This window comes from Bison bison, unplaced genomic scaffold (genome assembly GCF_000754665.1).
Source record: "Bison bison bison isolate TAMUID 2011002044 unplaced genomic scaffold, Bison_UMD1.0 scf7180017864063, whole genome shotgun sequence".
Lineage (NCBI taxonomy): Eukaryota > Metazoa > Chordata > Mammalia > Artiodactyla > Bovidae > Bison > Bison bison.
The window spans coordinates 13,130,869-13,154,610 of NW_011494635.1; the positions used below are offsets into that span (position 1 = coordinate 13,130,869).

General features: G+C 46.3%; 2 protein-coding genes across 2 annotated transcripts in view; one reads left to right on the forward strand and one right to left on the reverse strand.

Annotated features, from left to right (window-relative positions):
- The window catches only part of GFRA4 (GDNF family receptor alpha 4), a 4,627-nt gene extending 3,406 nt beyond the window's left edge, over window positions 1–1,221 (forward strand). Inside the window, exons 5-6 of the mRNA XM_010836629.1 lie at window positions 434–552; window positions 686–1,221. Of these exons, the coding sequence (XP_010834931.1) occupies window positions 434–552; window positions 686–793 (227 nt within the window). The 3' untranslated portion in view covers window positions 794–1,221. The remainder of the gene's footprint in view (window positions 1–433; window positions 553–685) is intronic.
- Window positions 1,222–10,932: 9,711 nt separating this feature from the next.
- ATRN (attractin) overlaps window positions 10,933–23,742 on the reverse strand; it is a 191,025-nt gene continuing 178,215 nt past the window's right edge. The window contains exons 29-30 of the mRNA XM_010836630.1: window positions 21,876–21,990; window positions 10,933–15,346 (exon numbers count right to left, since the gene is read on the reverse strand). Coding sequence (XP_010834932.1) covers window positions 15,222–15,346; window positions 21,876–21,990 — 240 coding nt within the window. The 3' untranslated portion in view covers window positions 10,933–15,221. The remainder of the gene's footprint in view (window positions 15,347–21,875; window positions 21,991–23,742) is intronic.

Consider the following 23,742-nt stretch of genomic DNA (forward strand, 5'->3'; position numbering starts at 1 on the left):
CGTAGCGGAAACCACGCAGGCCCACTTCCTTGCTTCTGCCACTTCTGAGGCGGTTCCATCTTCCAGGCACAGCCAACCCCCCCCCCTCCACCCCCATTAATAGTCTTGCCTTTCGAGTCTGAATAGCTGGATGGTTCGCTGACCAGTCTAGGAGTTAGGGAGTCTAAGTTTGAAGCCTAACCCTGCCACTTACTAGCTGAGAGTTAACTCCTCTAAGCCTTTTTGTGCTCATCTGTAAAATGGGGTGATAATTGTCATGCTTCCATAAGGAGAGAAGACTGCAGTTTGTAAGGCACTCTTAACTTAGCATCGTCCATCCCGAAAGCCTTGCAGACGTCCTCTCTTCCCATATCTGCCTGGGGAGGACCCATGCAGGATGCCAAGGGTCTCAGTTTGTCCTTGAGGAGCTGGGCCCTGTGCTAGGTTTTCTCAGCCAAGCTCACCCTGCATCCCTCCATAGACAGTGCCATACAGACCTTTGACGGTGGGTGGCCCCCAATCCTACGTAACCAATTGGACTCCCACCAGGACCCTGAGCAGAGTCTCCTGCAGGTAGGTGCAGACAGGGGATGGTGAGCTGGCAGCCCCTGCACTGCCTCCTTCCATGGCAAGTGGGCCTAGATGGAGGCATGAATGCCCTGGGAGGGTGGGGGTGGCAGAGAGCAGAACTGGGCTTCTCTCTCAGGTCCACACTCTGCTCCCACCTGCCAAGGTGTCTACTGCAGATGCGCCCCTGGAGGAGAGCTCCCTGCTCTCCATGCTTCTTGTTCTGGCTCTCCAGTCCCTGTTCTGACTTGGACAGCAGACCTTGGACAACTGTCCCACCCTGCCTGGGATATTGGGCCTCGTTAGTGGCCTACTGCCCCACTGAAAAGGGACTGGCTTGTCTCCTAAGCTGGCCCACCACTCGTGCTCTACTGCTCTTTGCAGATCTGGACACTTTTTATGCTCTAAGGAGTACATCTGAACAGACTTGTAGGCAAAACTCCCTCTGGTACTCCAGCATTTTATGGTGTCCTCCTAGTTAGGCACCACCCATCATGATAAACACCTGCACACCATAACTAACGTTGGCAGATTGCTTCCTGTCCTCGATGTGTTGGACACCAACTTGAGTGAGAATCCAGTTCCCTGCGTTGCACTGGCCGTGTAGCCATCTTCCCTGTGGCTCAGCCCAGCACTAGGACTGACATCCATAACTCAATAAACCCATGTGCACTGAGACTGGCCCTGTTGTCATGTGATCTGTGTTCTGGGAGCCGGGGGACCGAGGTCAGCTGCAGGGTGTGCCACTGCTGGCCTCTGTGACCTTGGATGGCCTCGGAACCTCTCCAGACATCTTCTCAGGACCTGTGGATGCTGAACTGAGTCAACTATCAGCTCTGGTGCCGGGGATCTTGGCTACTTGTTTATTCTTTCATTCTCTGCTAGTCATCAGATAAAGAAACTACATTTCCCTTGCAGTTAGGGGGTGGTTGGTGACACAGTTCTAGCCAGTGAGTGAAATTCACAGATAAGGCTTCCAGGAGAGCTCTTTAAAAAGGAACAGACTTCCTGACTGGGGCCCTTCAGCCTCTGGCCTCAGCTCGTCCTTCTTCTTGCCAACTTGGAGGCGATGCCTAGGAACATGGGCACCATCTTGGAAGAGGAACCACATGACAGTGTGGCACACCAGCCCGTCTGCCTTCCTCTGGGCTGTACTCTGTGAGAAAAATGATGCGCCTAATTTGTTTAAACCACTTATCCCCAGGTGTCTGTTATTTGCAGCTAAATATAGGCCCTGATCGGAGAAGGCAATGGCAACCCACTCCAGTACTCTTGCCTGGAAAATGCCATGGACGGAGGAGCCTGGTGGGCTGCTATCTATGGGGTCGCACAGAGTCGGACACGACTGCAGCGACTTAGCAGCAGCAGCATAGGCCCTGATTGACACACTTCCACCTATGGGGTGCCTAGGAGCCCTAGGATCGCCCACTGTGCTCCCTTAGGGGAGCCCTCCACCTCAGTGCATGCAGAACCCTACCCTGGCAGACACTGGAAAGAATGGTGTTTTTTTTTTTTTCCCCCCCTGAGTAATTGGTTTCTGTCCATGTGGAGAGTCAAATTCTTCCCTGGAGCAGAGGGAAGTGTATCACAAGGGTTTAGTAAACAATGTGTGGCCAATGTGGACCCAGTGGATGCTAAGGGCATTGTGTTAAACTATAGTTCTGTGGAGGAGTTTTGGGAGGAGAGGGCAGAACTATGGGAGCAAGGTACTAAGCTTTCCACAAAAACTTGGGGACTCTTGATTATTGTCTGTGTCTCTGGGCTGCTCCATCTCAAACCTGGTTGGAATTTGGCAGGAGCCAGAAGATAGTTTGGAGTGGAAGCTTTCGGTGCCTTGCTCAGCCCTCTCTGGGCTAGTGCAACCCATCCCCGAGCTGCTTGGGATGTTGGCTGCTAACACAGCTCACAGCTGCCCACCTCTCTAGAAGAGACAGCCTGAAAGGCTACACTCTGTTCCCAGAGGTGGCCAGTGGCCAGTGACTGACTGAGGCAGGAGTTCAGAGGCCTGGCCTGTGTGCCTTGGGGGACAGCTGTATGTGCCGGCCATGCTTCAGAGTTCCCTGGGACTTTAGGCTGAGGCTGGATACCAGCTGAGACCACATCCTAGTTTAGCTCCTTCTCCTGCCCACTCCTGCTCCCTCATGTAGAGGTTCCCTGAGGGCACTCCCTCCAATAAATCATGGTCTGAGAATCCCTGCCTTGGGCTCCATTTCTGGAGAACCTGACCAAAGACACAGGGGTTAGGTACAGACCACACTGAAGCCCAGGCCTGGGGCTGCCCTGACCAGAAAAAGAGCCACTGGCTCTGAGACTGTGTAGTTAGCAACTCATACCAAACCCACAGACACTACATGGGGCAGCTGTCAACCAGCCTCCCGCCTTCTGCCAGTACTCCCCTGGCTGGAACCAAACACAGCTCAAACTGGCTTGGGCTTCAGGCACAGCTGTCCCCAGGGGTTCAGATGATGTTGCTCCTGCTGATCTCTGCTCCACTCTGAAGCCAGACAGGCTCTCACCCAGGATGTTATCAGCAGCCCCGGATCTATGGTCTCTCCTTCAGCACTCTCAGCGGAGAAAAGCACTTCTCTTTCCCAGTATTTGTGGCCTAGAGAATGACATCAGTCCACCAAGATCACCCACCAAGAAGGGGTAGGACATTTTTTAATGGGAAAAAGGAGGGATGTTGGACGGAGCAAAGCTCAGAGTCTACCCTGTCACCACTTCATAAAGAAGGAATGTTCTCAGCTGCCTACACCTGTGTGGGAATGGACATCTGGAGCAGGGGCGGCTAGGCAAGTGAAAGTATTGCCTTGCCCTGTTTACCGCTGTTGTATGGTAGCCCAAGTGCAGATTAAATACCCACTAAGTGATTTGCTTTATGTGAGAGTGTGTTAAACTCTATTGAAAGTGTTAGTCGATCAGTCATATCTAACTCTTTGTGACCCCAGGAACTGTAGCCCGCCAGGCTCCTCTGTCCATGGAATTCTTCAGGCAAGTACGCTGGAGTGGGTAGCCATTCCCTTCTCCAGGGGATTGTCCCGACCCAGGGATTGAAGCTGAGTCTCCTACATTGCAGGCAGATTCTGTATTGTCTGAGCCACCAGGGAAGTCCTAAACTCTACTGCTTCCATTTTTCACTCAGATAATTAGAGTGAAATATGGGCATATGGGATCCCCTGGAGAAGGGATAGGCTACCTACTCCAGTATCCTTGGGCTTCCCTGGTGGCTCAGATGGTAGAGAATCCACCTGCAATGTGGGAGACCTGGGTTCAATCCCTGGGTTGGGAAGATCCCCTGGAGATGGGTGTGGCAACCCACTCTGGTATTCTTGCCTGGGGAATCCCCATGGAGAGAGGAGACTGGCAGGCTATACAGTCCATGGGATTGAAAAGAGTTGGACACGACTGAGCGACTGAGCACATACATACACATAGGCATATGGGCTTCCCCAGGTGGTGCTAGCAGTAAAGAGCCTGCCTGCAAATGCAGGAGGAAATAGAGACATGGGTTCAATCCCTGGGTTGGGAAGATCCCCTGGAGGAGGGCATGGCAACCCACTCCAGTATTCTTGCATGGAGAATCCCATAGACAGAGGAGCCTGCTGGGCTACAGTCCGTAGGGTTGCAAAGAGTTGGACACGACTGAAGCGACTTAGCACCCACACATAGGCACATAACTTTCAAAAGATTCATATATCTTTCAAAAGATTGGGAAGATAAAAGTGAATGGAACTTAGTGGAAAATAGCAAAATTGTTCATGGCATCTGGCTGTCTTCCTTCAGTACTTCTTTCCAACCAAGGCATGGGGTTTAATTAAATGGAGCCTCTTTAACCTCAGACAGTGAGGAAGCCTCTACCTTGCACAAGGTAGAGTGTGCAAAGTAGAGGCTTCCTCACTGGGTGCAAGGGGAGAATGAAAGTTCATAGGCTCCCATGTCAGCCTGGCTCTCTATTTTTTTTTTCCCCCCAGAGTGAATGTTCCTGGGGAGAGGCTGAGGCTGTCTGGGGCATGGAACTAGTCACCCTGGAGACAGAAGCCAAAAGGAGGGACTAGACTCTGTGACTTGCAGAGGCTATCATCTTCCCACTTCTGGGGCTGTGGACTTTCCTAGGGTTTTGTTGTTGTAATGGGCTGAATGGTGGTTCCAAAGACATGTCCTCATCCTAATCTCTGGGACCTGTGAACGTTACCTTATATGTAGGCAAAAAGAGTGAATATTACATTCTGTGGCAAAAGATGTGATTGAGTTAAGGATAGTGAAAGGAGGCACTTATCCTGGATTATCAGAGGGAGCCTTAAATGCAGTTATGTGCACCTTTGTTAAAGAAAGGCACAGGGAGATTAGATATACACACAGAAGAGAGAGTGCTGTGAAGACACAGGCAGAGACAGGAGTGAGGTGGTCACAAGCCAAGGAATGTGGGCAGCCACCTAGAGGAGGCCAGGAGCGGATTCTCCCCTAGAGCTGGGAGCAGTGCAGCTCTGCTCACAGCATGATTTTGGACTTTTGGCCTTCAGAATTGTGAGAATAAATTTCTGTCATTTAAAGCCACCAAGATTAGGTAATTTGTTATAGCAGCTTCAGGAAACTAGTGGAGTTGTCTTAGGTGGTCAGGGTTTGGTTTCTGTCACTTCCATATAAAAAGGTCCTAGCTCATAACATAGTGTTAAGTCTGGCCAAACACCTCAAAGCTGAGTCCAGCTGTGGCCCCTACAACCAGAGAAGGGTCCTGCCTTGCTCCACATCTGAGTATCGGCCTTTGTGTCCTGCCAGATAGCCTGCTTGCTGTCACACTTTCACATGCATTCTGAGAACTGCAGTCCTGGGCCTGGCCTCATCCCTGTGACTGGGTCTCTGTTAGCTGTTGTCAACACTGAGCCTCTAGCTGACAGGTGGCTGGGGATGGGAACAAGCAGAAAGGCAGGTGCTGGAAGCACCCATGGATTTATGGGTGGAAACTTCACGGTTCATGAATGTTCACTCTGGCTTGTTGTCTTAAGTTGCAAGGTTAATATGAAGATGTTCACTGCCCCCCTCCTCCCGCCACCCACCCCAGTTTAGTCAGGTGTGGCCAAACTCAGAACTGGCTTATCTCTGCAGGAAGGATGGACACTGGTGGGTGAAATTTCCAGAAGGCCAGGAGGGAAGGGGCAGGCAGGGCTACAGGAGAGGTGCCCCCAGCTGGACAGCAACTTGCCAGTGAGCCTGGCACGCATGTGAAAGGAGACAGAACATGGCCCTGCCTTGTTGGGTTGCAGGCCTGGGAAGGCCTGCATTGAAAGATGTCTTAGGAAGCTGTTCTGCTAGGGAAATGTCACCTCACACCCAAAGGAGCCTCCAGTCCAAGGCAGAAAGTGAAAGTGAAGTCACTCAGTCATGTCCGACTCTTTGCGACCCCATGGTTGTAGCCTACCAGCTTCTTCCATCCATGGGATTTTCCAGGCAAGAATACTGGAGTGGGTTGCCATTTCTTCTCCAGGAGATATTCACAACTCAGGGATTAAACCTGGGTCTCCCGCATTGTAGGCAGATACTTTACCGTCTGAGCCACCAGGGAAGTCCACTGGCAGGTTGGTATAAACCCCCAATAGCTGCTGCTGCTGCTGCTGCTAAGTCACTTCAGTCGTGTCTGACTCTGTGTGACCCCATAGACGGCAGCCCACCAGGCTTCTCTGTCCCTGGGATTCTCCAGGCAAGAATACTGGAGTGGGTTGCCATTTCCTTCTCCATTGCATGAAAGTGAACTCCTAGCAGCCTACAATGCTCCTCTGTCCATGGGATTTTCCAGGCAAGAGTACTGGAGTGGGTTGCCATGGCCTTCTCTGACCCCCGACAGAGTTTCTGCCATAAGCCATATGAGGTCACCATCGAACTGCAGAGCAGGGGTCCTCACTTGCTTCACCCAGGGTGTGTCATTCATTCACACAAGCACGCTGTAGAGTTAGTAAAGTACAGCAGAAAACATGTTCGCTAGGAGAACAAAGAACTAGAGCTCTAAGCATCCTTACCTTGTCCTGAAGAATCCCAGACGAGCCCCCAAGATAAAAGGTTGCTGCTGAACCACAAAAGACTCCGGGATTCTTGGCCTCCGGAGGAGAAGAATTCAATCTGGGGCCAGTGATGAGGCACGATCACTCAGAGCTTTTGTGTAATAAAGTTTTACTCAAGTATAAAAGAGATAGAGAAAGCTTCTGACACAGACATCAGAAGGGGGCAGAAAGAGTGCCCCCCAAGGCAGAAGATACAGAGGAAAATTAAGATGAGAAGATGCCCATATGCCCACACAAGAAGATAAAATACACACAAAACCTCAGAACCTGAGCCCTCAAGGGACTGGGAATAAACAGCGGAGGAGGAAAGGCCTACAGGGCATGCAAATGGGCCCCAGCAGCCAGGGTGGAGCCCCAGCTCCTGGTGCAGCAAGCAACTTCATACAGTAATCAGGACTGTCTCAGCTCGTCCCTTCTCTGTGTTGGGAACATGGAATGGAAGAGAACTGGTGCCAGGCACGTCCCACAGCTAGTGACACAGGGCTGCAGGGAGTGTGTCTGTCCTGTGTCACTGTGCACTCCAATTGGAGTGCAACCCAATTGGAGACTCCAGGAATGACACTGCTCTTGGTGACAGAATTTCCAAAATGGTGACCAGCTCTTGGTAAAGTTTTGAAGAGAAGTCCGGTCTTCCCTTATTTATGCAGTAAAGTAGTTTCGTTTCTAGCAAACTTTGTGTTTATAATAGTGTTCTACACTAAAATAATTAGAAACAGATTTTTCCCCATCTACACAAACATCCAACAAGACATTTGAAACTTGGGTGGGACGTGGGTCAGTTCCTTGTTGGGTAGGACAGTCCTGCATGTCACAGGATGATGGTCCACCTTCAGGGCCACCTGCTAAATCATAGTAGCACTGCCCCTTGAAAGTGATGATCAGATTGCCCCAGCTTTTTCCAAGATGCCCCCCAGGGGGCAGTCCTACACCCACTGAGAACTACTGCCCTGCAGGGCCAGGCTACCCCGACTCCTACCGCTGCTCTTGGGCCCATTTTGCTCCCCCAAGCCCTGTGTCTTGCCACTGTGCAGGCCCAGCAGCCTCGTTGCCTCCTGTGGGCCTCTCTGCATCTGCTGTTCCCTCTACTTGAAAGCTCTTCTCCTGACATCCACACGCCAGCTCCCTCCTTCATTCGGCTCTACTCAGCTGATACCTGCCCCAGCGACTCATTCTCACATGCACACACTTTCTACCCCAACCCTTCCCCAGCCTTTCTTCACAGAACTTATTACCTGTCATTGTCTTTGTGTCCCCCACTAGACTGTAGACTCCAGCAGGACAGATTTTGTCTGCCTTGTTCACTGTTAAGTCCCTGGTCCCCACACAGTGCCTGGCTGACACACAGTGGCAGGATGGGCAGAGGAGGAGGATGGCTGACCCACTGCAGAGTCTTAATTAGACTCAGCTTCCCTGGTGGCTCAGAAGTGAAAGCGTCTGTCTGGAATGCAGGAGACCCAGGTTCGATCCCTGGATCGGGAAGATCCCCTGGAGAAGGAAATGGCAACCCACTCCAGTACTCTTGCCTGGAGAATCCCATGGAGGGAGGAGCCTGGTAGGCTACAGTCCATGGGGTCGCAAAGAGTCGGACACGACTGAGCGACTTCACTTTCACTTTCAGTCACAATGTTGGTTGTTTTCATTTTTTTAGGGTCAGGCTATTGGTTTCCTTGGGGCTTCCCTAGTGGCTCTGTGGTAAAGAATCTGCTTGCCAATGCAGGAGATCCAGGTTCAATCCCTGGTCTGGGAAGATCTCCTGGAGTAGGAAATGGCAGCCCACTCCAGTGTTCTTGCCTGGAAAATTCTATGGACACAGGAGCTTGGTGGGTTATAGTCCATGGGGTTGCAAAGAGTTGGACATGACTTAGTAACTGAACAATGGTTTCCTTGGTAAAACAATTCCCTCAGAAACCTACACGTTTTCTTTCTTTACCAGGCAGGTCCAGTGGCAATGACAGCATTTCTGGTTCTTTCCTGAGCACAGTACTCAGGTTAGCTTTACTTCTGTGCTTACCTACATGATCCCCCCTGAAGATGATGGCCTCGAGGCCGTGAGGCTCAAGCAGGAAGACCACCACACGCTCTGAGTCACTGTCTTCCTGAGCTGTTTTTGAGCATAAGCACGCTTTGGTGTTTAGAGACTAGACACGAGACTATTTGGCTTTTCCAACACGGCAGGACCAGGGTTCTCCACCCCCTTCACTTCTGCTTGTAAACTGGCCAATTTTTTTTTCTGGAACTCAACTCTGTCATGCCAAAACAGCCAGTACCGATCAACACATACCACATTTCTGCTTTTTCACAGCTTCTTCCACTTGAACAAAAACTCAGTAGACACATAGTTTGCTTTTACAAGTTATCCAACATCATAGCCACATCAGATGTTCTGCCACTGCCCGACAGGGATCCCCAGCTGTTCTGCCTGATGTGTCTGTTTTCTCATTGCCTGCTGCCTGACCACTAAGCTAATGCCATATACCCTGTGAGTGTGCGTTCATTCGCTCAGTTGTGTCTGACTCTGTGATTCCAAGGACTGTAGCCCACCAGGCTCCTCTGTCCATGGAATTTTCCAGGCAAGAATACTAGAGTGGGCTGCCATTTCCTTCTCAGGTCTTCCAGACCGGGGATTGAACCTGTGTCTCTTGCATTGGCAGGCACGATTCTGGACCACCGAGCCCCCAGGAAACCACTAGCCTGACCTTAAAAACATGAAAACCACCAACACACACAGCACACAGCTCTTGTTAGTGTGGCGGCTTGCCTCGAAGTGGTGACGTGGGCCTTTCTTTACCTCCAATGTCTTTAACAGGTGACCATGGTTTTGCACCAAGTTTGGAACTTTTTCCAAGATTTCTTGGCTAAAGCCCAGTTCATGGCCCTGACCTAACTGTAAGAAGGCAGAGATGCTGTTGATGCTGCGGCCAACTACCACATTCTCACTACATCACAGGTCTTAAGCCAGTCAGAAACAGCTGGTGGCTCCCGCAACCTGCCCCAGGACAGTATCAGGGTCCTCCCTAACTTGTCAGTGGGCTGTAGTTCAGCTGTTTCCCACCCTGGCTCAGACCCAAGCTCTGGTTGGCAGGCCTCCTCCAGTCTCCTGGCCTGGACCCGGTGCCTCACCCACCCTCCCCTGTATGAACATAGCATTTCCTTGTGCTTCTTCTGGACTTTTATTTACTTCATGCCGATTTTGTCCTTCTAGACCTTTTCTCTTTTAATATGCAAAAGTGTGATTTATTTGCACTAAGTATGAAGAGCATTGATTTTCAGTCCCTTCAGTTAAAAAAACAAAACAACAGAGAGAACATATGACAGCACAGATTTTACACAAAGTCTCAAATTCTCAGACATTCTGCACAAATAATTGTATATGTACATGACATATTTAAGGGTGAACCGCAATCCTGATGAAAAAATCCAACTCCTAGTTTGATTTTTTCTTTTCATTGGAGGATAACTACTTCATAATATTGTCCTGGTTTCTGCCATATATCAACATGAATCAGTCACAGGTACTTCTAGACCTTTTGAACTCAGCATCACGGCACTGAAATGGACTGTTCTGAATCTCTTCTGAGGTCAGGAGATGCATAAAGTGGGGCTGGAGGTACAGAAGGCGTACAGACAAGTTTGTGAATGGATATGTACCTTCATCAAAATTCAAGATCAATGACAATGTTGTGGCTGTGGAGGACTAAATCTATCTGCTTGAGATTTAGCAGGAGCCCGAGAGGACAGGGCTTCCCTGGTGGCTCAGTTGGTAAAGAATCTGCCTGCAATGTAGGAGACCTGGGTTCGATCCCTGGGTTGGGAAGATCCCCTGGAGGAGGGCATGGCAACCCACTCCTGAATTTTTACCTGGAGAATCCCCATGGACTGAGAAGCCTGGTGGGCTGCAGTCCATGGGGTCACAGAGTCGGACACAACAGAGTGACTAAGCACACATACGAGAGGACAAGAAGCTGAATGAACAAGGGCAGCCGGTAAGGCTCTGGCATAGGTGTGATGGTGCCCAGGCAGAGCTGTCCTGCATACCAGTCTCTGTCTCCAGCACTGGGGTGTTAAGGGCAAAGAGGGCCATGATGGGGACATAGGGAAATCTGCTCACAAACTGCTCAGGATTCCTCCCACACCTCATGGCCCAGTTTTGCCCAGAGGTGTCTGAGGTGCCCACCTGCTGATTTACACCTCTGTCAGACTGCCAAATGCTTCCTCTGAGGCAGTCTGAAAACTGGTAAACTTTTAAAAACATTTTTCTCCCTTTTCTTAAGGTTCTGTTGACCAAATTGTAAAAACAAGTGAAACAAAACACAAACACTCAGAACAAAACCCACATTTTTATCAGATCTACTTTTATTTCAGAAGGAAGTTCATATTATAGTATTTACTTCTGTTTATATACAAGTTCTTCACATTTATTTTTAAAATGCACAGACCTCCCTTAGTTCTCTTGTTCCTGCTTAAATTAGCTGTTATTTTACAATACAAAAAATACCAAAAAATTGCAGTCCTAAATGTATGTATAACACCCACAATCCCCAGCAATGAAATAGTTTACAATACTTACTCCATATTTACATGAGTGCAATATATGCTAAATTATACATATTAACAAACTAAGCTTGAATCCAAACCAAAAACTCCCCGAACAAAACAAAACTGTAAATAACTATAAAACATTTCCAGAGCCAGAATTAGTTCAACAAAACAGGCTTCACTAGTGTTTAGAATGTTTTGTGCACAAATTCAGTTATTGAAAGTCAATTCCATTATTGCCTTTAAAAGAGAAGGCGCCAGTTTTCCTCTCCTCTCCAACAGATCACCTCCCTGCAGGTGAAGGGTGTTCATGAATTTGGACAACTCAGGGGAAACATCCCTTGGTGGGCTTGGCTATCTACAAACCATCACGGTGATTTTTATGGTTTGAGCCATTTGGGAAACTGAGTAAACATTTCAGGCTGAGAGCCGGTGCACGGTCCAAGGCTAGACCCTCCGCCTTCCTGGGTCTGTCCTCAGGGGGCCAATTCTCACAGAAACCACTGCAAGGAAAGGTCTCCTGGGATGACAGGTTTGAGGAGCTGGATTCTGCTGTAATTCTCAAGAGCTGCTTTTCCATCTGTCACTGCCCCAGTGTTAGCTTAGGTTGTCAGTGAAGTACTTAGTGAATAGTTGAATCATTCCCACCCCATCTCTAAATACACTCTACTAAGTTGAAGGAGCAAGATTTGCACTGAAAGGTAAAGTGTCTTTTTTAAAATACCGCTTTGGTCTTTCCATTTGCCTCAGACTTCCTGGTGCATCTCCAATCTTGTTACCTCAGGCCTTACCACTGATATTCCAGTATTTTCCCTATGCTGACAGTCTCTGTCCAGGGCTGCTTTTCTTCCAGGTTAGTTCAGGCAGCATATGGTTGCTTTCTCTCCACACCTCCTCCCACATTTAGAGGTGATCCTCACAGGAAACAAAGACTTCTCCCCAAACAGTATGGGAAGGGGGCAGGAGGCAAGGGTGAGGGTCTCCATGGGGAAACAGGAGGAGCTAATTATCAACAAAGCAGCTGCCCACTCCCACCCCCAGTTTGCAGTATAGTTAACTATGGTCCTAGGAAATGGTCATCAAAAATTTACACAAAATCACAACAAAATGCAGCCTGAAAAACCCCCTTTTGGAAAATCTGACTAGATCTACGGTATAGTCTTTGTATCTTAAGTCTAAGAGAAACGTTTCTCAGGACGAGACTGGTCTACTCCCGGCTACCCACAGCACCAAGAGGCCGACAGGAAGATTTACAATGCACGTCAGAGCTGATGACAGTGACAAAGACACTGCAGCTGCCAGCGAGCCTCTTCACACGCTGCCCACACTTTCATACGTGCACTGACAGACGAGTCCTGCTTTAAAAGTTATCCAACTGGCCCCAGATGCATTTGAACACATGGGCACAACGGGGATGCCTGTCTCGGCTTTATCATCACTGTACGAGGACTTCTCTGAGCCTGGATATCCATTATATGGCACAAAAACACATTAGGTCAAACTTGGACACCGTTATGTTTAATAAAAATACATAAAGATATTTTTGTTTTATGTACACTCTGACTGTCCAAACATTCGGACACTATTGTATAGTTATGTACAAGTGCAATATCTATGTTTTCATAACTATTTTAATTTACATACAGGCTCTGAAGTTCCAGATGACTTCCTCTCAGTAACTGGCTCTAAGCTGAGCGCCTCTTTCTCCTGCCACCCCCTTCTTCTGGCCCGAGCCTGCAGAAAGCTGTTTGCTACTGGCTGCAAAGGAGAAGCAGCTGGATTCAGCTGTTTCTCTACTGTTGGAGCAGAATTAAACTTCACTTGCTCCTTCCGTCCTTTTAAAAAATAAACATTATCTTTTAGAAAAAAAGAAAACCAGGTGGCTATGGGACACGGTGCTTATTATTTCAAGGCATGGAACTACCATGGGGAGGAGGCTTCTTTGCCAAGCAAACACTAGTCCTTTGAACAAACAAGGACTTCCTTTGTGGGAGGGTCCTCTCCAATGGCCTCGTGGTAATTACAGGGTGAAGGGCCAGTCCATGGCAGGCTCTCTGGGGATACCGTGATCTGGAGCAGAGATGTAGGGAGCTTCTAAGAGGAGGGATCTTCTCTAGAACCGTCTGCTCTTTAACAATGATGTGAAAAAGCAGCATTTTGAGAGGCAAGTCTCAAAGTAGAGGTGTTTTGTGCATCAGACAGTGTTTTATGGTTCGACATCCTTGAAAACATCTTTCCAGGCAATTCTTCATGGGAGGGGTTAGTGTTGGGGAAGAGATAATACTCCCTCTCTCTAGGTACTCCATATAAAGGTGAAATGCCACAGTTTTGCTCTTTTGAGTATTAATTTCTCCAAATTCACAAACTTGAGCATTGTTGTCTAAAGGTCTACCCTTCCTGAGCCTCTGCACACTGCACATTACCCCACCTTCCCCCCAGGGTAATGCTAGAGAACTCCTGGGTTTTGAAGCAGAAGAGAGGTCCTGGGAGGCTGCTGCATAATGCCAGAATACAGAGCACCACAGACAGGACAACACGACATCCCGGCAGTGGCCTGGGGAGACGAGCAGGGACTGCCCTACCCGACTTCAATTTGGTCACGACTTCAATTTGGTCACTTCATTTGGCATGGTTTTCTCTCCTTGTCCATTTTTCTCATGCTTTTCATCCTTATCAGCACTCACTGCCCTCCCCACAGCCACCCCTTGAATCTAGGAGGGAGCATGGGAGGCCTGGGTCCCTCCTGGGGGAAAGAGGCCCAACAGCTCCAGGCTGCTCTCCAGGCTTTGGGCAGGTTCTGCCTGACAACAGGAGACCGAGCCTCTCCTGGCACTCCACCTGCAGCCTGGGAATGAAGAATGACCCACCACCTTACACAGGCTACAGAAACAAATTGCTGTTCTTTGATCAAGGGGTCCCAAGTGCTGTCATGCTCTTTTCAGCTCAAGGGAGACATGTAACATGAGCAAGCCCCTCCCTCTGCGGTGCCTGGGCAGGAGTGGCCAGAGGGGCTGAAGCAAACATTAGGCCAAGTCTGGGGCAGGGAGGCACATGGGAACATGCCTAGTGTCCTTTTTGAAAAACAGGAGCATTCACAGTTAGGTCCTTTCTGCTTTCCTCTCAATCCCTGCTACATTAAATGTTTCTTGGGGTGAGAAAACCTTCCTGGCTGCAAATTAGATTTTATAAAAGAGCAGATTGCCAATGATAGCTATTTTAAGTTTTCTAAGAATGTAGGAATGCAATTATGTAAAAACTTATGCTTACTAACTTTCCAATTGCTAGATCTATTTAAAGTCTAGGCACTTAGTGTGTGTGTGTGAGAGAGAGAGAGCGTGAGTGGCAGAGACAGAGAGACAGAGAGAGGTAAAGAGGAAAGAGAAGGATAGGGAGGGAGAGAGAGAGAGAACCTCAAATGGATTAAGACTAAATTAATCACGTTGCTACAGAAAACTACATATTACATCAGTTTACATTCCAAGTAACACTGCTGACCTTGACATTTAAAATAGCCCCCTTCTATCTTATGATTCAAAAGAGATGGACCATTATTAATTCTCAACTAGAAAAAAAGTTACTCCCTGGAAGAGAGATATTTGCCTAAATCGTGCAAGAATAAATAGCACATCTTTTAAAAAAGATAGCAGGCTTCAGATGAAAAGTTAATTCATCTGACTAGTTTTTAAAAGACCACATTCAAGAATGACTGATGATAAATGTCTACTTGTAAACGCTACATCTTTGTTTTTTGCACAGTTGAGACAGTCCCAAGGACAGTTTTCCACAAGTGAACCTGAGTGTCATTCCTAGCTCTCTCACTCGCTCTACACCGGCCTCCTCCAGCAACAACTGGATCACCCCGGACCTGTAACGAAATCAATTATTTCCTATACGAAAGTAAAAGGTTAGATGCTGGAGTGCAGACGGGAGAAACTGTCACAGAAAGCTTGTGAACATGCAGAGGGGGTGGATGATTCGAGGGTTTCCAGTCTTCAGCCCCGCGCGGCATCTTCTCCCTGCCTGCTCCCTCCTGGCAGACGGCTCTGGCGCGCCACTCCTTGCTCACAGGGAGTCCCGGCCCCAGCATCAAATGCAGGTCCCAGGCTGCGCAGGGGGCTGCTGTTTTCGGTTTCTCACTGCTCCTGACTTCTCTTTGTAGACGACTGGCATCTGCTGAGAAATGTCCACCAGGGCACTGGCCACTGCGAGCCCTTGGGAGAACCCAAAGAAGGAACACAGGAATAACTTGCTTTTATTTAGAAAATAATTGAAAAACTTTCTTTTTACATTCCCATGGCGCAATAAATAAAGTATATACATGGGAAAAACCTTACTTTTAACCTGTATCTCCCTCTATATTCCCCCCTCCCATCAGAGTAACTGCTTTTGTTAGTTTGTATATGTTCTTTCAGGGTTTATTTGTACACATACATATTTTCCTCCTCTCCCCTTTTTACATAAAAGCAGTACCTTACTTTCCAGCAGATCAACCAACCAAAGTGCTCTGCCTGGTGGTGGAGCATTTAAGTAAGACTGCAGACATGCTTTCAAGTTTCACCTGTCGTTTTCTCCAAAAAAAGCTGCACTATTTATGATGAAATTCAGATTCATCCCACGTTGCCCAGCTAGAACTATTATTATTTTGATATCTATACCACAATAAGAGTTAGGATAGACTCTGGGGCCAGACTTTGGAATAAGCAAGGTTCTTTAACCTCCCAGTGCCTCAGTTTCCTCATTTGTAAATGGGGAACAGCACAGGCTTGTGTGAGGAGTCAGTGAGTGAACTAATGGCAAGTTGTAGAATGGTAGCTGGCTTTTCACCTCCATTACAGCTTTTGCTTTGGGGACTGGTGAGTCCATTCTCCCTTCTGTATTGGTAATTGATTAACTCGATGTTCACTAGGGAAGGCACAATCCTGGGGAAGTTGGGTTCCTATGTTTGTGAAAAGGCCAGAGAGGCTCATAGCCCTGTTGAGGCCTCCAGGAGCCATGCTAGAGGAGTTTCTTACTCCACCTGCTGAGCAGCTTTTAAGTGCCAGGTTTAGTACCTGGCATGCAGTGGGGAATCCACACCAGTGACCACTGTTATAGCAAAGACAGAGCCAGGGGCTTTGGGAGTCCAGAGAAGGGCACTGTTTAAAGTAGGGGTAAATCCTCGTCACAGTCATCAGAAAAGAAAAGACACCCAGAGTGGAAGGGAAGAAAACTGTTATCTGCACATAAGATACTATATACAGAAAAACCTAAAGTCTCCACCAAAAAACTATTAGAATAAATGAATTCAGTGAAGTTGTAGAATACAAGATTAATACACAGAAATCTATTGCTTTTCTATACACTAATAATTGAACTAGCAAGAAAATAATCTCGTTTAAAATCACATCAAACAAAATAAAATTCCTAAGAATAAACTTAACCAAAGACTTTTAATCTGGTAACTATAAAACATTTACAAAGGAATCTGAAAATAATACAAAGAAATGAAAAGACACCCCATGTTCTTGAACTAGAAGAATACTATTAAAATGTCCATATTATCTAAAGCAATCTACAGAGTTAAGCCAGCCCCTATCAAAATAACCATGACATTTCCCACAGAACTAAAACAAATAATCCTAAAATTTATATGGAACCACAAGACCCTGAATTGCCAATGCAATCTCATAAAAAAGAAAAAAAGAATGAAGCTTGAGATATCATGCTCCCTGACTTCAGACTACACTAAAAAGCTAGAGTAATCAAAACAGCATGGTTTCCCCAGAAAAACAGACACGCAGATCAGTGGAACAGAGTAGAGAGCCATGAGAGAATAAAAAACAGAGAATAAATTCATGCACTTATGGTCAATTAATCTATGAAAAAGAAGGCAAGAATATACGGAGAAAAATATATGGAGAAAAATCTGTTCTGTAAGTAAGTGGTTCTGGGAAAACTAGACAGCTACACATAAAAGAATGAGATCAGAACATCTCCTCACACCACATATATAAAGACCCAAATGTAAAACCTGAAACCATAAAGACCCCAGATGAGAACATAGGTAGAACACTCTATGTAAATTGTAGCACTATTTCTTTGGATCTGTCAATAAGGCAAAAGAAATAAAAGCAAACATAAATAAATGTGACCTAATTAAACTTTAATTTTTTTTTTAACTTTCCTTGAAACCCTGAGAAAATGAAGACAACCTACCAAATGGGAGAAAATATTTGAAAATCATATGACCAATAAAGGGTTAATATCTAAAATATACAAACAGCTCATAAATTCAACAAAAAACCAAACAACCCAATTAAAAAAATAGAAGACCTGAACATTTTCCAAAGAAGATAACAAGCAGCATAGAGATGGCCGACAGGCACATGAAAAGTTGCTCAACATCACTAATCATAAGGAAAATGCAAATCAAAACCACGATGCGGTATCATCTCCCATCTGTCAGAATGGCTCCAACAGAAAGACCACAAATAACAAATGTCAGTGAAGATTTGGAGAAAAAGGAGCCCTTGTATACTGTTGGTGGGAATGTAAACTGGTGAAGCCTCTGTGGAAAACAGTATCGAATTTCCTCAAAAAACTAAAAGTAGAACTACCATATGATCCAGTAATTCCATTCCTGAGTATACATCCAAACAAAACAAAAATACTAATTCAAAAAGATACACGCACCTGAATGTTCACACAATGGTCACAGCATTATTCAAAACAGCCAAGATACGGAAGCAGCCCAAGTATCCATACATAGATGAATGGATATGAAGGTGTGGTGTGCGTATACACACCCACCCACACACACACAAACACAATGGAATACCACTCAATTATAAAATGGAATGACATTCTGCCATTTGCAATAATATGAAAAAACCTAGAGATTATTACACCTAGTGAAGTCAGACAAAGAAAGAGAAATACTCCAGGTTTTTACTTATATGTGGAATCTAAGAGAACAAATAAATACATATATAATGAAACAGACTCACAGATATAGAGAACAAAGTGCTGGTCACAAGTGGTGAGAGGGAAGGCAGGGGCAAGACAGGAGTATAGGATTAAGAGATACAAACTACTATGTATCAAACAGAAGCAACAAGGATAGGCTGTATAGCACAGGAACATATAACCATTCTTTATTTATTGAAAGAATGGTTTTAGCTACAGAAGAATGGCTTGGATGTAGGGGTCGGGGGGCGGGGCTGTGATTTTAGAGGTCAAGGGTAGAAGCAGCTGACTACAGGAGAGAGATGGCAGCTGAGACTAGATTGGAGATGTGGCAGAGTAAATGAAACAAAGTGGAAGAGTGAGACTCCAGGTGCAGAACTAGCAGAACTTGCCCATGAATTATACATGGAGAGGTGAGGACTGCCTAGGATGACTCTTTAGCTTCAGTTTCTAACTTGAGCAACTGGCTAAATTCCTCAGTAAAGTGAATTCCTTTATTGAGATGGAGATCAAATGACCAAACTGGTTGGAAAGACGTAAGCTCCATTCTGGACATTTTAGGTTTGATAAACCTGAAAAAAGCAAGAGAGTTCCAGAAAAACATCTATTTCTGCTTTATTGACTATGCCAAAGCCTTTGACTGTGTGGATCACAATAAACTGTGGAAAATTCTGAAAGAGATAGGAATACCAGACCACCTGACCTGCCTCTTGAGAAACCTATATGCAGGTCAGGAAGCAACAGTTAGAACTGGACATGGAACAACAGACTGGTTCCAAACAGGAAAAGGAGTACATCAAGGCTGTGTATCGTCACCCTGCTTATTTAACTTCTATGCAGAGTACATCAATGAGAAACGCTGGGCTGGAGGAAGCACACGCTGGAATCAAGATTGCTGGGAGAAATATCAATAACTTCATATGCAGATGACCACCACCCTTATGGCAGAAAGTGAAGAGGAACTCAAAAGCCTCTTGATGAAACTGAAAGAGGAGAGTGAAAAAGTTGGCTTAAAGCTCAACATTCATAAAACTAGGATCATGGCATCTGGTCCCATCACTTTATGGCAAATAGATGGGGAAACACTGGAAACAGTGTCAGACTTTATTTTGGGGGGCTCCAAAATCACTGCAGATGGTGATTGCAGCCATGAAATTAAAAGTCGTTACTCCTTGGAAGGAAAGTTATGACCAACCTAGACAGCATATTCAAAAGCAGAGACATTACTTTGCCAACAAAGGTCCATCTAGTCAAGGCTATGGTTTTTCCAGTGGTCATGTATGGATGTCAGAGTTGGACTGTGAAGAAAGCTGAGTGCTGAAGAACTGATGCTTTTGAACTGTGGTGTTGGAGAAGACTCTTGAGAGTCCCTTCGACTGCAAGGAGATCCAACCAGTCCATCCTAAAGGAGATCAGTCCTGGGTATTTATTGGAAGGACTGATGCTGAAGCTGAAACTCCAATACTTTGGCCACCTCATGCGAAGAGTTGACTCATTGGAAAAGACCCTGATGCTGGGAGGGATTGGGGACAGGAGGAGAAGGGGATGACAGAAGATGAGATGGCTGGATGGCATCACCAACTTGATGGACATGAGTTTGGGTAAACTCCAGGAGTTGGTGATAGACAGGGAGGCCTGGCATGCTGCAATTCGTGGGGTCGCAGAGTCAGACACGACTGAGCGACTGAACTGAACTGAAGCACAAGTGGACAGGTCATGTAGGCAATCTAATAACTGAGTATGAAGCTTGGTGAAGAGAACAGAATTAGAGATATGAACCTGGGAAAGACAGAAGGTAGAGGTTACTTAATATTGGGGAATATAAACTCACACTGAAAGAGAAAAAAAGCCTTGGGTTTGGCACAAGGAACCTTAAGGTGTAGAGACTGGAAAGGAGACTAGCCATTATTTTGTAATAACTTTAAATGTAGTACAGTCTATTAAAAATATTGGATCACACCTGAAAGGCTAATATAATCTTGTAAATCAACTATACTTTAATAAAAATAAATAAATAAAATGGGGAAATAGAGAAGGGGGTGGCAGAGATGGCTCCATCCTACTGGTAGGTCTCAAGCAGGGAGCAGCAGGTCTTCATCAGATTGGGACACGTCAGGCAAAGTTTGGAGCAGGGAAGGCCACAGTGCCACACGTCTGTCACCCCTGCACCCCCAGCACCTTGCCTTCGGGGAGCACCAGTCAGTGTCTGCTTAGCTGGGCACTGACAGAAGACACTGCTCCAGAGCATCACGTCAACGGGCCCTTCTGCCCTTGACATGGACAAGGCCAAGTTAGGGGCTCAACTCACAGAAATCCCTGCTGCTGCTGCCGCTGCTAAGTCGCTTCAGTTGTGTCTGACTCTGTGCGACCCTAGAGACGGCAGCCCACCAGGCTCCCCCGTCCCTGGGATTCTCCAGGTGAGAACACTGGAGTAGGTTGCCATTTCCTTCTCCAATGCATGAAAGTGAAAAGTGAAAGTGAAGTCGCTCAGTCGTGTCTGACCCTCAGCGACCCCATGGACTGCAGCCTTCCAGGCTCCTCCGTCCATGGGATTTTCCAGGCAAGAGTACTGGAGTGGGGTGCCATTGCCTTCTCCGACAGAAATCCCTAGATGAGGGCAAATCAAGCCATTCACTTATGACATGAAGACAATAAACCCTGACCTGGCCATGTCTAATGTCCTCCCTCATGAGAACACCACAGACCCAGACCTGAGGCCTGCAGGATCACTGCAACTGAAAGCTAACTAAACCATTTCTATTATTTGAGGCATCCCTTCAAAGTACTCCATGATTAATCAAGATACTTCCCAAACTGTATTCCACATTTCCTTTGTGTTCAACAGTTAAAGAATGTTTATCTAAATTATGATTCATGTATTTGATGGAGTAGCTGTAAAAAACGGGTAAGATATTATATATACTAAGTTATAAAAATGTTTAAGATAGTTACATGAAAAAAGAAGAATAAAAATAAGAGTTATACATTCACTGCAACTAAATTGATGATAAGGGCTGGGAAGGAAACAGAACAGTGAAAATAGGTGCTATAGTAATGCTAGAAATACCAATTTGAGAACCACTAGCTTGAAGGAGCCAGCTGGAAGCCATGAAGTAAGACGACTGAGGAAGAGTGTGTGGAGCACAGAGGGAAAAAGCCTCAGTTAAGGGACAGCAAAGAAAGAGAAAGTAAAGGAACAACACAGCCGGTGGGGAGGACGCATTGGTGGCAAAGGAAGGTTTGGCTGGAAGCAGGCTAAGGAGGCTGATGAAGTGAGGAGATCCAGATATTTTCCAGGAAGGAATGGTGACCTTAGAAAGAGGGGTTAAGGAATACAGGGGCAATGGGATCATCTTTCCAAATCCTCACAATGACACGAGGCAGGCACTACAGGTATACCTCATTTTATTGTGCTCACAGATAACTGTGTTGTTGTTTTTTTAAAAAATTGAAGGTTTATGGCAACCTTGCATTGTCAGATAATAGTATTTTTTAGTAATATTTTTAAATTAAATGAATGAGGAACCGTGTCTTTTTAGACATAATGCTGTTGCATCTCAACAGACTACAGTATAATACAGACATAACAAATGTATACTGGGAAAACAAAAATTCGTGTGACTCACTTCCTTGTGATACTTGCTTTACTGCAGTTTTCTGGAACCAAACCTGCAATGTTTCCTAGGTCTGCCTGAATGCAATATCACTTTTATAACCAAGTTCCCTATGAACATGAAGGAGTCTTCACACATCTAACACATAACCCTCATTTGTCAATAATTGTCATCTACTCACCGGACTGCCCAGGAGGAGGGATTCCACCGAGGCCTCGAGGGAGCCTCACAAACACAGAGAGGACAGCAGCTTTGTTGCCAAAACACGGCTCCAGGGCAATGGGCTTGGGAACAGTCTGGTGGAAGAAAACAAAGAATGACCTAAAATGGTGTTCCCTAAGAAACACCTTCTTACTCCATGTGATTTCTAAAGACACCCCTTCGTTAGTTTCTATTGTTATGAAACATCAAACAAATCACAAACTCTGGAGCTTAAAACAGCACCTATTTATTATCTCAGTTTTTTAGGTCAGAAGTCCAGGTGAGAGCTCTGTAGGGTTCTCTGCTTAGGGGTATAGGTCCTGTTTATGTCTTCTATCAGTTCTGGAAAGTAAAAGTCACTCAGTCGTGTCTGACTGTGACCCCATGAACTATACAGTCCATGGAATTCTCCAGGTCAGAATATTGGAGTGGGTAACCTATCCCTTCTCCAGCAGATCTTCAAGACCCAGGAATCGAACCGGGGTCTCCTGCATTGCAGGCGGATTCTTTACCAACTGAGCTATCAGGGAAGCCCCCACTCAGTTCAGGAAGAATTCTCAAGTCTATCTCACAAAGGTTCTGAGGGTCTCAGATCTTATCTTCAGAAGGTGGAACTCAAGTTATCAGCTGGGTTCCACTCCTACCAGGAGGCCCTGGGGAAGAACCAGCTTCAAGACTCATTCAAGTTGCTGGCAGAATCTAGCTCCTCCAGGCTCTAGGTGTGAAGTCCCCATTTCCTGGCTAGCAGTTAGCCAAGGGCCATTCTTCTTTTGGAGGCCACTCATATTCCTCTTCACAAGGTCTCTCCAGCATGAAACCAGTGACAGTGCTCAAGTACTTCTCATGGTTCCTCTTCTGCCACCAGTCAGAGAAAGTGTTCCCTATATATTAATGTCAACTACCCTCAGACTTTTAAAAAAACAATTTAGCTGTGGCTCTCAGGCCCTATAGCATGCAGGCTTCAGTAATTGTGGCTCATGGGCTTAGTTGCTCCACAGCACGTGGAATCTTCCTGCATCAGGGATCAAACCCATGTTCCTGCATTGGGAGGGGATTCTTATCCACTGCAATCAGGGAAGTCCACCCTCAGACTTTAATTACTTCTGCAAAATCTCTTCACAGTAGAATCTGAAGTAGTGTTTGATTGAACAAACATGAGAGAGGAATCTTGGGGGCCATCTTCAAAATTATGCCATCAGTTTCTTCAAACTGGTTGAAGAAACTGGAGCACAGAGAAATGACTAGATGAGTAAAACGGCTGAAGTGGTGAAATCACTTATGACCCAGGTGGGAGATGATAGTGGCCTAGATCAAGGTGATAGCTAACAGTGGTGGAAGTGGTGGCACAGGAGTCAGGACATAGTTTTGAAGATAAAGTAAAAAAGACTTGCTGATAGATGGGCTGTCCAGTGAGGATGAGAGCAAGGACAAGTCAAGGATGATTTTGGACTGAGCAACTAGAACATATTGAGTTGGGGAAGTTATGCCAGAGGAGCAGGTGTGGGGAACAGTCTCTTGTTTTGAACATGTTAAGTTTGTTCAGATGCTTATTAAGACATCCAAGTGGGAATACTGAGCCAGCAACCTGATATATGAGTTGGACACTCACAGGAGAGTTTGAGTGGTGAGCTCAGGGTGTTTACATCCACAACGGATAAAAAGATTGCTATTGTCTGAATATTCATGTACTCCCAAAATTCATGTTAAATTTTAACACCTAATGTTAATATTTGGAAGTGGGTCCTTTGGGAGATGATCAGGACGAATGGGATTAGTGCCCTTAGAAAAGAGACCCTGAGAGCTCCCTCACCCCTTCTACCATGTAAAACTACAGCTAGAGGGAATTC